This window comes from Plutella xylostella, chromosome 27, assembly GCF_932276165.1.
Source record: "Plutella xylostella chromosome 27, ilPluXylo3.1, whole genome shotgun sequence".
NCBI lineage: Eukaryota > Metazoa > Arthropoda > Insecta > Lepidoptera > Plutellidae > Plutella > Plutella xylostella.
The window spans coordinates 8,747,398-8,762,278 of record NC_064007.1 but is presented as its reverse complement, the minus strand read 5'-3'; the positions used below and the strand labels follow the sequence as shown (position 1 = coordinate 8,762,278).

Here is a 14,881-nt window from a genome sequence, read left to right as displayed (position 1 = left end):
GTACAAATATAAAATTTTCTGATGAACGTCAATTTTTACAAATTACTCTCCGTTCGGATAAGGGGGGGCTCTTTCTGTCTAAGGAGAAGAACGGAGGCAAGAAACTCCTGAGCCATCTTTTCAAAAAAAGACTTAAAACTAGTTGGTATACAATACATATAAGCTTAATAATAATTATTATAATAATATGAGCAGAGCTAACTACTTATCACAGCCATGCATTAACGTCCTCTAAGTAATCATCAATTTTATAATAAGCTTTTTTACTGAGTTTCTCTTTAATGTAACACTTAAACTTATTCTCTGGCATTTGAGCAACTTCTGTTGGAAGCTTATTATAAAATCTAATACAGTACCCTAAAAACGATTTATTAACTTTCGCCAGACGCATCGCTGGAAAAGCCAGCTTATGCTTGTTCCTAGTATTAATGTCATGATTACTGCCAATTGTATCAAAAGTGGAAATATTCTTTCGTACATACATTAAATTGGCAAAAATGAACTGACATGGAACTGTAAGGATGTTAATTTCTTTAAATAGTTCTCTCAATGAATCCCTGGAACCAAGTTTGTATATAGAGCGGATGGCTCTTTTCTGTAATACAAATATAGTTTCAATATCAGCGGCTCTACCCCAAAGCAAAATGCCATACGACAATAAGCTGTGGAAATAACTAAAGTAAACTAATCTGGCGGTTTCAACGTCGGTCAGTTGTCTAATTTTCCGTACAGCAAAAGCTGCGGAGCTCAACCTTCCAGCCAATTTGGCAATGTGAGGTCCCCACTGCAACTTTGAATCTATAGTCATACCAAGAAAGACAGTATCATTAACTAGGTCCAATTTATTCCCATCTAGAATAATGTTAGTATCGCATTGTCTAACATTCGGCAGTGTAAATTTAATACATTTCGTTTTCTTAGAATTCAATAAAAGATTATTTACGGTAAACCAATCGTGTATGTCAGATAGAATAGAATTAATTTCATAAAAATTATTTTCACTTCTTTTAACTTTAAAAAGCAAAGAAGTATCGTCAGCAAATAAAACTATATTAGTCAATTTTTCAACCATAAAAGGCAAGTCATTAATATAAATGAGGAATAAAAATGGTCCTAGAATAGATCCTTGAGGGACGCCTATCTTTACATGAGCCCCCTGTGATTTAGTATTGTTAATATCGACCCTTTGTTGCCTCTTGTCTAAATATGAAGCTATCAAATCTAAAGCCTTTCCTCCTATTCCATAGTATCTCAGTTTCGAAATTAAAGTCTGATGGTCTACACAATCAAACGCCTTCGACAGATCACAGAAGACTCCAATAGCATCGTGATGGTCTTCCCAGGCGTCAAATATGTGCTTAATTAACGCAGTACCGGCATCGGTTGTTGATTTGCCTTTTGTAAAACCATACTGCTGGCTATGAAACAATCGAGCTTCATTGAAATGCAAAAGCATCTGACTGAGTATGACCCTCTCAAATATTTTACTCAAAACTGGAAGAACCGAGACAGGTCTGAAATTTGCAGGGTCCTCCATATCCCCACTCTTGAACAGAGGTATAATTTTACTCAATTTCATAAGATCTGGGAACACACCTTCAGCGATACATTTATTAAAAATGTTAGCCAAAATTGGGGCGATTTTATTAATAATAGAAAGAACAAATTTAACTGACATTCCCCACAAGTCTTCAGTTTTCTTCATATTTAAGGACTTAAATGTTTTTATAATAGTTAATGTATTAATATATCTGAATTTAAATTCCTTATCGGTTGAAGGTGCGTTCTCCTTCATCAGGGTTTCAGCTAATGTAGCTGAAGAATCTAGGTTGCAAGTAGATACATTCACTTACCTCGGAAGCACGGTCACCCGTCAGGGAGGAGCAGATGAGGATATAGAGAGCAGGATCAAGAAGGCGAAGGCTGCGTTTGCCCAGCTCAAACCTGTTTGGGACTCGAATGTGCTCACAAGGCGGATAAAAATCTCCCTCTTCGACTCCATCGTGAAGTCCGTATTGCTCTTTGGTTGCGAAACGTGGAGAGTGACGAAAGGGCTGACGAACAAACTGCAAGTGTTCGTCAATAAGTCCCTAAGATCGATCCTGCGCGTTTTCTGGCCGAAGACAATACGTAACGAAGATCTGTGGAAGCTGTGCCGACAATCTCCCATCGGCAAGGAAATTGCGAAGCGAAAGTGGAGATGGATTGGGCACACTGTACGAAGAGGAGCTACGAATGCCGCAAACGTAGCTTTTGACTGGAGGCCACCAAATGGCAAGCGCTCCCGTGGACGCCCTGTCCAGACATGGCGCCGAAGCGTCGAAAACGAGCTGCGAGCCGCTGGACTAAGCTGGAGCGAGGCCAAAAGTACAGCCGAAGATAGGCGGAAGTGGCGGACGTTAGTGGAGACCCTCTGCACCTCTGGGGTGCCATAGGAACAACAACAACTAAAACTCAATCGCAGCTAAAAACATGAGGGTAAAAAACATAATGTATTTCTGCTGACCAAAAACACATTTCCAACAAAACGAAGTATTTACCTACCTACAATCTACATAAGTTATCATTACTAGTTATTATGCAGTTGGTAAACAAACGAATAAACAAAACAGGTTAGAATTACTATGATTTCCACGCTCACTGGTTCACCTCCACAGTCGAAACAAAACACAGCGCAATTCAGAAGTCAAATGCAATTCGGCCAGTTGAGGTGGGATTACACTCGCTCGGAAACCAACGAACTTATGCTAATCACCGCCCTGTTTCACGCTTTCAAAACGAACTTACACTCGTGATTTTTTTGCCGAAATTCTACCAATTTCGGTGGTATTCAAATGAGTTCTTGTGCGTGTTTTGTGGGCAGGAGATGTTGTTTAAATTGACTCGTGAACTACTTACCCCTCGCCCCCCGCATGCCCCGCCCCCTGCGCCCCGCGCCCCGCAAGCTGCGCCGTCACCAAAACACTCTACATTCGAAATGAAGTGATGACCGATGGCGCTATTCCAGATAAAATATAATGTGAATTATAAAATAGACTGAGAAAATTACATGATTAGAAAGTGTTGAGACTCGGGGATTGGGTTGCGAATAATAGATTATAAGTCCACGTAACTATATATTATATTTATTTAGCACTTGAAATATGGTTAAAAGTTAATTGGTATGCGACCACTCACAACCCGGCCAACCCGAGACTCTTAGATTACTAAGGTGCAAAGTAAGCTGAACTATATCGTGCTAGGTATACATTGTAATGTCGTCCCTACATCATTCCTCCCCTTTTTTGAAAAAAATATGTCAAACATTTTGGAACAAAGTTACAAATGATCTGTAATACCTACTAATAAATTTTAAACACACAGGTTGCCGTCGTGGTCGCACACATACAAGACATGTAAATACATTAACATGAAGATCAAGTTACAAACACATATAATACTAAGTAAGAAGAAACAGTAACATTAGATAAGGATGTAGATACACTGTTCATGCGTACTGCGCGTTGGCAGCTGTTTGTTGCCTAGCAGTTTTGTCCAATTGATCTAATGAAATTGCAGTAATGAACTCCTTTCGAGCCCAGGTTTTCACTCCTTTTTTACACTTTTTGCACAAGAGACACGTAGCACATAATAAAAACAATACAAGAAAACTTGCCACCACTGTGCCATATACTTCTATCTTCTGCTCTAATGAGCTATTACTAGCATTATTCGCGCCATTTTGGGCGATGATAATTTCCTCTGACTTGCTGTATGATTTACCCATTGTATAGGTATTGTTAATTTGGACAATAAGTACTGCGAGTAATCAATCCGTGATACAATAAAAATATTTGCAAAGACTTATGTATATAAAGTGTATTAATGCTTATACGTAACCTACTTATTCTAACTGTAAAGGTGCTATCATACTACTAAGCGATACGTAGCTATGCTAGCTGTTACATTGATTGTTAACTAAATTAAAGGTATATCGCGTCGCTTAATATTATCGTAGCTTTCACTGGACGAAATAATAAAACTAAAATTCTTAGTAAGATAGTGCATGTTATAACAATATAATCGAATATCATCAAAAATACAAATATGAAATACAAATACAAGGTATTCTTATTACTTATATTAATTAAATTTAGTTGACATACTTATCATCTACAAAAAAAAGTACCTAAAAAAATACCTACAATAAGTACCTAAATAACTTCACCTGAATCGTATAGGTACTCTTGTTACTCTTCCACTGCGCGTGGTACAAGTGACAGGAGAATCGTGATTAGGAACCTCAGTGTCCGTCGTTGAAGATTCGTCGTTACGTTCACTCAAGCAATATGCTGGTTTTAAACGGTCTATAGAAATATGAACTTTTCTATTTGACATTTGAATGTAATATACCTTCCTATTTCTATCCAACACGCGAAAAGGACCATCGTACGTAGGCTGTAAAGGCCTACGAACAGCGTCGTTTCGTATAAAAACGTGACTGCAAGTCTCTAAATCAGGATGTATAAATATATTACCATTTTTATTTTCCCTAATTGCCATAGAACGAAATTTCCTTATATTATCTCTTAATTTCCATACGTACTCATTACTGCTATCAATATTTAAGTTCGACTTAGTATCATAATAATCTGCAGGTAAACGCAAAGTAGTTCCGTAAGTCAATTCCGCTGCGCTTATCCCGTTATCGCTCCTCACCGCTGTCCTAAGCCCTAGTAACACCGTAGGTAATTCCGACACCCATGATGATGGTGCATTACATAAGCGAGCAGTCAACGCAGCTTTAAGCGATCTGTGCCAGCGCTCTACCGCCCCGTTGCTCTGTGGGTGGTAGGGTGTTGTACGTAGTTTTTTTATGCCTAATAATTTCATAAGTTCACTGAATAAATTGCTTTCAAATTGCCGGCCCTGGTCGGAAGTCAGAAACCTAGGGCTGCCAAATCTACATACCCAGTTATCATGAATAACTCGTGCAACAGTTTCAGCAGTTATATCTTTTGTAGGAAAACATTCTGGCCACCGCGTTCCTCTATCTATTATAGTAAGACAATATCTGAACCCATCTTGTGAAATCGGTAGAGGTCCTACTAAATCTACGTGAATGTGTTCGAATCTGTCACACTGGGGAAACGATCCCAAAGCTGACATCGTATGTCGGTTGACCTTTGATCGCTGACATTGAATACATGTCTTAGTCCATTGACTAACATCGCGATTCATACTTGGCCAATAAAAACGATCTTGTACCAATTTTCGTGTAGTCCTGGTTCCAGGGTGACTTAAATTATGTACTGTATCAAAAGCTATACGTCGAAACTTCTCAGGTAAGTACGGTCTAATTCTGTCATTACTAATATTGCAAAAAATAAATGAACTACTACCAGGTAGTATTATTTTTTTAACTGCAACGTCAGTGTCATCAGAATTCAACACTTGTACGATATAGGTATCTTGTTGTTGTTCCCTAGCGAGTTCCTCGTAGTCTATAACCGTGGGACAGCTAATAGTTGCGACGCGTGATAACGTGTCCGCAACAACATTGTCTTGCCCACTCACATGTCTGATATCTGTGGTGAACTCACTGATAAACATTAGGTGACGTGTACGTCTAGGTAACTCTTTCTCGCTATTTATTTTACTAAACGCGAACGTAATAGGTTTATGATCTGTATAAACTGTCAGCATTCGTCCCTCGACCATATTCCGAAAATGACGAATGGCTAAGTAGATACCTAACAACTCTCTATCATACGTGCTATACTTCCGTTCCGTCTTAGACAAACTTTTTGAGAAGTAACCTAAAGGTAACCAAGCGTTATCAACACGTTGTTGCAACACTGCACCCACGCAGGTGTCCGAAGAGTCGGTCATAAGTGCGAGCGGTGCATCCGCTACCGGGTGAGACAGCATGACCGCATCGCACAAGCTCGCCTTACATTCCTCAAATGCTAGCTCAGCGTCTGGCGTCCAAGCAATAGGTGTTTTGTCCTTCTTTTTAGAGCCATGAATGAAACTAGTAAGTATCGATTGAGATGAAACTGCATTTGGTATATGAGACCTATAAAAATTAACCATGCCCAAAAATCGTCGCAATTCATCGATGTTGTTGGGCCGCGGAAATTCGTTAACGGCTTTAACTTTATCATCCAGTGGACGAATCCCATCTGATGTGACATGATAGCCTAAAAAATCTATCTCTGCCTTTCCAAACACACATTTTGTCATATTTATAGTAAGATTATACCTTTCGAACTGCTTAAATAATGACTCTAGATGCTTACGATGTGTAGCTTCGTCAGGCGATGCTAAAATGACGTCATCGATATAGGAAAAGATACTATTTTTACAATCAACGTCCAGATCCTGAAAAACAGTATGGTGCATGAATCGCTGGAACGTTTGCGCGGCGTTACGCAACCCAAACGTCATACGCGGGAATTCAAACAAACCAAACGGCGTGATTATTGCAGTTTTCTCTATATCTTCTGGTGCAGTGCTAATACAGTGATAAGCCCTATTTATATCAATCTTAGAAAATACTTTCTTACCCGTTAGTATGTACGTAAAGTCAGATAAACGAGGTATCGGGTATCTGTCCGGCTTGGTAATAGAGTTTAGTTTCCTATAATCCCCACATGGACGTAACTCCCCATTTTTCTTGGGTACCACATGAAGTGGACTGGCCCAAGGGCTCTTTGAAGGCCTACATATACCTGTTTCCTGCATAAAACGAAACTCCTCTTGTACTTTCTTATATCTAGATGGTGGTAACGGTCTAGCTCGAGCGTATACTGGAGGTCCAGTTGTTTCGATGTGGTGAAAAACACCGTGTGTAGGTACTTCCTTATACGATGCAGGTTTAGTAATATTTACGTACTTACATAACAAATCATGAAATGGGTGCGTATCCTCCACTGTTGTCACGGTGGGTTGATCCACCTCCACTATACTGGCAATAGATTTCAATTTTGTCAAATCATCAATTAACCTAGAGGAAGATAAATCCACAATCAAACCGTGGTGAGCCAAGAAATCTGCTCCTAATATTGGTTGCGTTACCTCCGCTATAATAAATGTCCATTTATACGGTCGACGTAAACAAAAGTCCAATATCATTGTTTTTGTACCGAATGTCTTTATCACACTACCATTTGCTGCATATAGCTTATATTCACTACAATCACTCGCGAAATGGTTATACTTCGACACAGGTAACACAGATACGTTAGCACCGGTATCCACCAAAAATTTTAGTCCACTTTTTTTATCTCTAATACACAGGCGTTTGCTGATTATACCGGTACAGCTGCTCGCCTCTGGCTGCACCGAATCTAGTTTTTTCCTGCTTCTGACTCCTGCTGCTTCTGCCATGCGCAAGGCTGAATGCACTTGTTGGCCTTTCCTTTGTACCGGAAGTGGTAGAAGCACATCCAGTTAGGGTCTCCTCTCCTTACGCGTTCAGACCGGTCGCGACTTCGTGACGCAGAGCGATGACTCTTCCATCCGTTACGACCAACTGACCTGCCTCTTGACCTCGACGTCTCCATGTTGTCCAAGCGCCGCGTGAGCTGAGCTATCTGCTCAACGAGGGTAGCCTGCGTGGCTGATGAACTGGGTACGGCACTGCTCCGCATACATGACAGCTCCTGGATCTCAGCAAATCGGGTCGTTTCGACTACCTTATCTGCCATGCCAGCCAGTTTCTCTAGATCTTTCACTTCACTCACCGTCAGAATTGCCTGTACTGCTGATGGTAGATGCCCCATCCACAGCATATTTAATGTTTCATCATTGAATTTTTTCTTTGCCAGGTCTCGCATCCTCCTGAGTAGTTGGGAGGGTTTCTGGTCGCCTAGCTCCAGTTCCTTCAGCAGCTTCTGGACCTGTCGAACTTCAGACTCCTCATAAACAACGAGAAGTCGAGTTTTAAGCGCTTCGTATTTCTTTGTGTCAGGAGGTGTTAATACAATATCACTGACCTGCTCGACGTGCTCGCGGCTTAGCTTTGCTATCACTAAGTTATAGCGTGATTCGTCGGCCAGCTTCTGATTGGCCACCACCGCCTCGAATTGGGCAAACCACAGGCGTGGGGACTCCTTCCAGAAGTCCGGTATCCTGCTGGACACCGTGATCTGCGCCAAAGCGTTTTCACCGGCCGGAAGTGACGGAGAAGGGTTCATGATTGCACTTTATCGATCGCGGTTCACTTCAATCGTCGGGTCACCAATGTTGAGACTCGGGGATTGGGTTGCGAATAATAGATTATAAGTCCACGTAACTATATATTTATTTAGCACTTGAAATATGGTTAAAAGTTAATTGGTATGCGACCACTCACAACCCGGCCAACCCGAGACTCTTAGATTACTAAGGTGCAAAGTAAGCTGAACTATATCGTGCTAGGTATACATTGTAATGTCGTCCCTACAAAAGTATTATTTACAGAAAAACTTTTTGTTGTCCAATCCAGTGAGACACTTATGAAATGAATTATACAGGGTGTTGCAAAAAGGGTATAACAAGCCGTAAAAAGATGACTCAAGGGGTCACTCTGAACCACTTTTGTAATACGATTTTAGTCAACATATTTAGCTCAGCTGTCTGTCATCCACTCATCATTTACTAAGGTAGTTTTTCATCATCATACTTTCTAATCATCATCACCATAAAACACAGCCCTCTCAGCCAGCACAAACAAACTTACACAAACTAATTACACGAGATTCTGTTGACAGTTGCCGATCGGGCGTCCGGCCCGGAATACCGGCGTCAGGTTTTTACAATACTCTCATTTGCATGTTCCGGTTTTTTCGGGCCGTGTTTAATCCGTCATCTCTATGCAGCGCCACGGACCGCCGCTCTCCGGCCACATAATTAAATACCTATTTTATTTTCTTTGTCGTGGACCCGGCTACTCGGCACTGAGGGCGGTTGTCTTCGCCGGGATAGAAAATGTAGGGGGTTTCTGGCTTTTGTATGTTTGCTTGTCAGTGATAGGACTTAATTATGCCACCAACACATTTAATACTGCTGTAATATTTTTTTCATCAGATACTGATATAAAATAATACCTACTTAAATAAAAGTTTCAAGATTTATGAATCATCGTCTCCTCACCACTGCTGAGGCACGGGTCTCCATCCAATGAAGGAAGGGTTTTTAAGCCTAGTCGGGTTGGTAGACTTCAACACAAGCAAGCTTGTTATAAGTGCGTTGTCAGGTAAGGTCAACCCGGTCAGATGTTTTAAGCTGCCCGGAGGCTTCTGAATAGGCTATAAATCGGTAATCCATACAATGACTGACCATGCCATGTTGCTCAACTTCAATGATCAGTTACGATTACTGAAGCTAGCTGGAATACGGAGACGCTTCTCAAAATTTTTATGTACCCTGCTTATTTTTTATTTGCATGTGATACACCTGTATGTGCATTGTGCACCACACAGGTCCTTCAGAGAGCAAACTTCAAACTTCAAACTTCAAAATCATTTATTTGTGACACATAGGTTTCAGACAGGTATTTACAAAGTCAGTTTTAAATCTACTGCTATGGTCTACCGTAAAGGTGTACAAATAATATTAGTTATAAATTGATTATATAAAATATTTAAATGTCATGCTATGTCATGCTATGATATCATACAGAAAGTCAAATTACCTACATAAATTATCAAATTGTACAGACATTAAAATAAAAAAATAATATATAAGTCAAAATAGTTATTAATCATGTCAAAGAATAAGTATAAATTAATCAATTACAATGTCGTACCTGACTCATGATTAAGTACATATTTAGCTATTCGTTCGGATGTGCCCTTAATATATCTGGTTTTGGTCTGTAAAGAACTCATGTACAGTGTAATATGCCTTTGCAAGTAACATCTTTTTCACTTCGTACCTAAAATGCACGACGTTGTCTATATCTCTTATTTGAGATGGCAAACTATTAAATATTTTTGGAGCCATTCCTAAGACGCTTTTGTTGTACAAAGCCGACTTATGTGAATTTGACGCTACTTTGTTTTTGCATCTTCGACTTCTGAAAGTGTTAAAGAGATGTCTGTTGGATTTCAAATAGGAAACTATCTCGTAAATGTACAGACACGGCAATGTTAGAATTTTTAATTCAATAAAGTGCTGTTTACAACTATCAGTCGGTTTTAATTTTTTTATAGCGCGGATGCACTTTTTTTGCGATTTAAAAACATGTCCTATGTCAGTAGAATTACCCCAGAATATTATGCCATACCTTAGAGTGGAATATACATATCCAAAGTAGGCTATGACGACCGTTCCTTCATTCGCAATCTTTGATAAAATATGTAATGCATAAGAAAATTTGTTCAGTTTTTTACAAATAGTGTCAATCTGTGCTTTCCAATTCAACTTATTGTCAACATACAATCCTAGGAACTTGGTCACTTGTGTTTCGTCAATAATAGTGTCTCGATAATGTATATCAAATTTATCAGGATTAACCCTCTGTCTAAAATTCATGAAATTAGTTTTTGTCAAGTTTATGATTAAGTTGTTTGATGTCATCCATTCAATTATTATTTCCAATGATGCATTTATTTCTGCTACTTGTTTAGTTTTATCTTTTTCCATAAATAATGCCGTACTATCATCAGCAAAGAGGACCATGGGGTGATTAACTACTTTTGGAAGATCATTAATATATACTAGGAACAGCAATGGTCCTAGCACGCTGCCCTGTGGAACTCCAAATTTGGTTTGACGTGGACCTGAAGTATATACTGTTTCAGTACTGCACTTAGGACATATCCTCCCTATTTGTGTAACTTGTGACCGGTTATTCAAATAAGATCTTATTAAATTTAGAACAGTCCCTCGAACTCCATATCTCTCTAGCTTGTTTAAAAGAATATTGTGGTCAACGAAATCGAATGCTTTTTTCATGTCCATGAAAAGAGCTGAGACTGGTTGACCTTTATCCATGCAGGTGATCACTCTAGATATAAATTCAAATACTGCCATATCTATGGTTCGACCTTTCCTGAAACCTTTTTGCTCCTCCACCAATATATTATTAGCTTGTAAGTATTCATATAGACTATTATAAATATATCTTTCAAAAATCTTGGAAAACACTGGAATTAGTGCAACAGGCCTATAATATTCCATGTTTTCTTTATCAACTTTTTTAAACATAGGTATAATGACTGTTAATTTTAATGTGTCTGGGAATTTGCCTTTTTCGATACACATATTTATAATATGACTCAGCACAGGAGATATTAATTCTGATACATATTTAATAATTTTTGTACTAATTTCGTCATTACCTGTGCTATTCGTATTTTTTAATTTTGAAATTATTTCTAATACATCACAAGGATCAGTTGGCCTCAAAAACATTGATGAATAGTGCTTATGCTCATTAAAAATTTCATTATGTTTTGTGTTGTCATGCTTTTGAATGGTATCAACATAATGATCATTAAACGCTTCTGCGATTTCTTGTGGGTTTGATATCTTTTTATCATCGGTCTTTATATGTTGAATGGTTTCTTTTGGGATTTTAGATTTGCTGCTACTTATAACTTTCCACGTTGCTTTAGACTTATTGCCAGATGATTTAATAAAGTTATCGTTTTGAGCCTTCTTTGTTAATTTCACAATTTTTTTAAGTCTATTGGCATATTGTTTAAATTTGTGTTGGTTGTCCTTGCTAGGGTCTTTTCTATATGTCATATACATCATTCTTTTCCGCTTGCTACATCTCTTGATACCATGAGATAGCCATTTTGCCTTAGCATTAGTCGTCATCTTTACTTTAATTTTAGGAAAGCAAAGATCATATATTAGTTTGAATAGGTCCAAAAAATATTGATATGCCTCATTTGGGTCGTCACTAATGAAAACGTCATTAAATGATAGACTACCTATATGTTTCCTAAACTTTTCCATATTTTCTTCACTGTAGTCTCTTTTTTCAATATACCAGTATGTTTTTACACAGGTTTTTTTGGTTGGGCACTGTAAAAGTTGTGATGTATGATCAGAGAGTGCCATCTCGATCACTTCACTTTTACAGCCACGCATATTATGAATATGATTGTCCAGACACGTGTTACTTCTGGGTCTTGTTGGCTGATTTATTTCCATTCTTAAATTGTAGCTATTGACAAGATTTATAAAGTTAAGAGAGTTTGCGTTTCTAACTAAAATATCAATATTAAAATCTCCACAGATAACGACTTTTTTACTAGAATTGTAACAGTACAATTCGAGAATTTTATCGAATTTTTCATAAAACGATTGGATTATACATACAAATAATTATCATGTCATGTTCAATCAGTTCAATAGCACAGCATTCAAGTTCATTTGCTTTATTGAATTTTGATATTTCATGAATGACCTTAAATTTGTGATTGTTTTTTACCAATATGCAAGCACCTCCATGTCGATTATGTCTTGAATAGTATGTCGCTAGTTGATAATTTGGAATGTCAATATGGTCCGTATCGTCAGTAATCATATTATGTTCTGTCACACAAAGGACGTCAACCGTTTTACCAGAAGTTTTTAGTTCTTCCAGATTTATAAAAAGCACATCCGACTTACTAATGAGGCCGTTTATGTTTTGATGCAGTATATTAATCTTATTATACACGAAAAAGCTCATTTACATTTTCACTGGAATGATTATTAGGCGAATTTGTACTTTCTTTTTGCTTTGAAAATTGTACCATAGGTGTAATGATCTCATAAAGGTTTTTTATTATGTTCTGCAAGCCGTGAAAATTCAATCTGCCTGTTCTTTCGGAAAACATACTATTCGCTAGGTCGGAGTTTGTGTCAAACAATAGTGCATACTTATGAGTCATTACATCCAGGCTCAGTAACGTGTTAAACATTTCAACTCTACAATTGTACAATCCTGCCCCGCAAACATAGGTGGGCAGACAGATTATGATATTTGTATGGGTAATTTTCATAAGTTTTTGTCTAATTCGTGTGACTAGTTCTAAATAGTTATTTGTAGTAAGGAAGTCTGACTCTCCGATCATTATAATACAGTAATCAGATAAATTGAATCCCTGCAGTTTGCTGTCAATATTTGTTAGAAGTACGTCAATGTTTGAGTTCGTATTTTTATAGTGGCAGTACGTGTACTCAGACGATCCAAAAGTACCATCCAGTAGATCAACAGTCCCGCTCTGAATATTGCCGTTTAGGATGCATAGTTTTACTTTTCTTTTAGTTTCCATAGGTGTTCTGAATTTGTTTGTAGAAGCCTTCGCTAGTGACTGATGCGTTTTTTTGTATTTTCTTGATGTTAATGTGCTCTTCTTAGCATTTTCTATATTTGGTTCCGGGCTCCGTGTTACCATAGGTTGGCCTGGCGTATGCGGGGATTCATGAGAGTGTGAGTTTTGACCCACACTAACCTTTTTAACAGATTTGCGAGTAGATTTAGCTGGAGTTGAATGGTTAATTTTTCCCTTTCCTTGTCCTTTTTTAGGCGTAGCAACGTCATTTTTTAACGCTTCCGTTACTTTGTTAATCATATCAGTTAGCGACCACGTAGACCGCAAGTTGGTGGCGCCCTCTGACGAATAGCGAAGCTAACCACCTCTCGTCCACCGCTGAAGCAAGAGGCTGTGGTGAGGAGGGTCACTCTATATGACGAAAAACTAAAATTCGGAGCGCTACTGCAGATTCTATCTTATTAAATGTGCCGATTGCAGGGCAGCTCTCGTTCGTTCGTTTTTCGTCAGTATAAAGTAACCCTCCAGCTCGCTGCGATCTCGTGTGTATGTGAAATACCCTAACGTATTCGACATTATTAAATTAATTAGAGTCTAATAACGCTTTGCAACGGGTTTAGGATTGGGAGATAATATATTGGTGGAAGGGTGGTGGAAGAAGACGTACCTACCACAACAACGACACAGAGTGACCGAGATTTTGTGAATTGATGGTAGACGCATTATCTTGACAATTAACAAATCATGTTTACGTTAAATAAGTTATGAATCAATCTAACCATTAGTTAGAAATCACAAATGTTATAATTAAAAAAACAACCATTCATTCTCTCCAACGAAACCTATCGCAAAGCACCCGGCGCATTGTACTAGCAAATTGAATCGAACCGATTAAAACAAACTTATTTGTCGGAGCCGCTCGCCGCGGACCGTTTACACTAGATCCTTCAAATAAACAACCGGCAAATCGATGCCGAAACGGATACCATTCTAAAAGTATAAAATCCTTTAGCAAACTTTCCAAAACCGATTGCGTTGGATACAGTCCGTACGCGCCGGGAACGCTCGGCTTGCAAGTGAGGTCGGGAGCCGATGACGTGTGGAACGTATCGGTAGAACGCGACTTTGTGAGCCTCACAATGTATAATTGGTGAAGTACTGTGTACTGTGGCCACAAGAAGTTGTTACGTTAATTACATGTGTGGTAATTTTGTTCCATTATGTTATCGTTAAATCATGCGAGAATAAAAACAGTATATTTTTTACCGACTTCAAAAATGAAAGATATGTTATACCATTAAAAAAAAAAACTTGTTGTGTTCACAGGGTGTTGGTTCCATTTTACTTTCAAAATATATTCCACCCAAGATAATACATTTTAAGTAATTATTTTAACTAAATAAGTATAATATGATAAAATTTTCACTGTTGTTGCTGACGCTACCATCATAGACTGAAATCGGCGGCGGCGGCGGCGTGTAGCCAAATCCTGTGTTTGTTTTCGTATAGTGTTCGTCGGGCCTCGGCCGATGCGGAGCGGGGGTCACTCCATATGACGAAAAACCAAGTTTCGGATCGCTGCTGCGCGAGCCACGACTCTATCTCGTCGTATTAAACGTGCCGATTGCACGACAGCTCTC

General features: G+C 38.7%; 1 protein-coding gene across 1 annotated transcript; it reads right to left on the bottom strand.

The window, feature by feature from the left end:
• Positions 1–7,331: 7,331 nt before the first annotated feature.
• Positions 7,332–8,180, bottom strand: LOC125490797. The gene has a single exon (XM_048631122.1). The coding sequence runs from the start codon at positions 8,178–8,180 to the stop codon at positions 7,332–7,334; it is 849 nt and encodes a 282-aa protein (XP_048487079.1).
• Between the last annotated feature and the right edge of the window lie 6,701 nt (positions 8,181–14,881).

What these genes read in the sequence shown, in the direction of transcription:
- LOC125490797 (XM_048631122.1), bottom strand. Translation starts at nt 8,180, where the DNA reads ATGAACCCTTCTCCGTCACTTCCGGCCGGTGAAAACGCTTTGGCGCAG.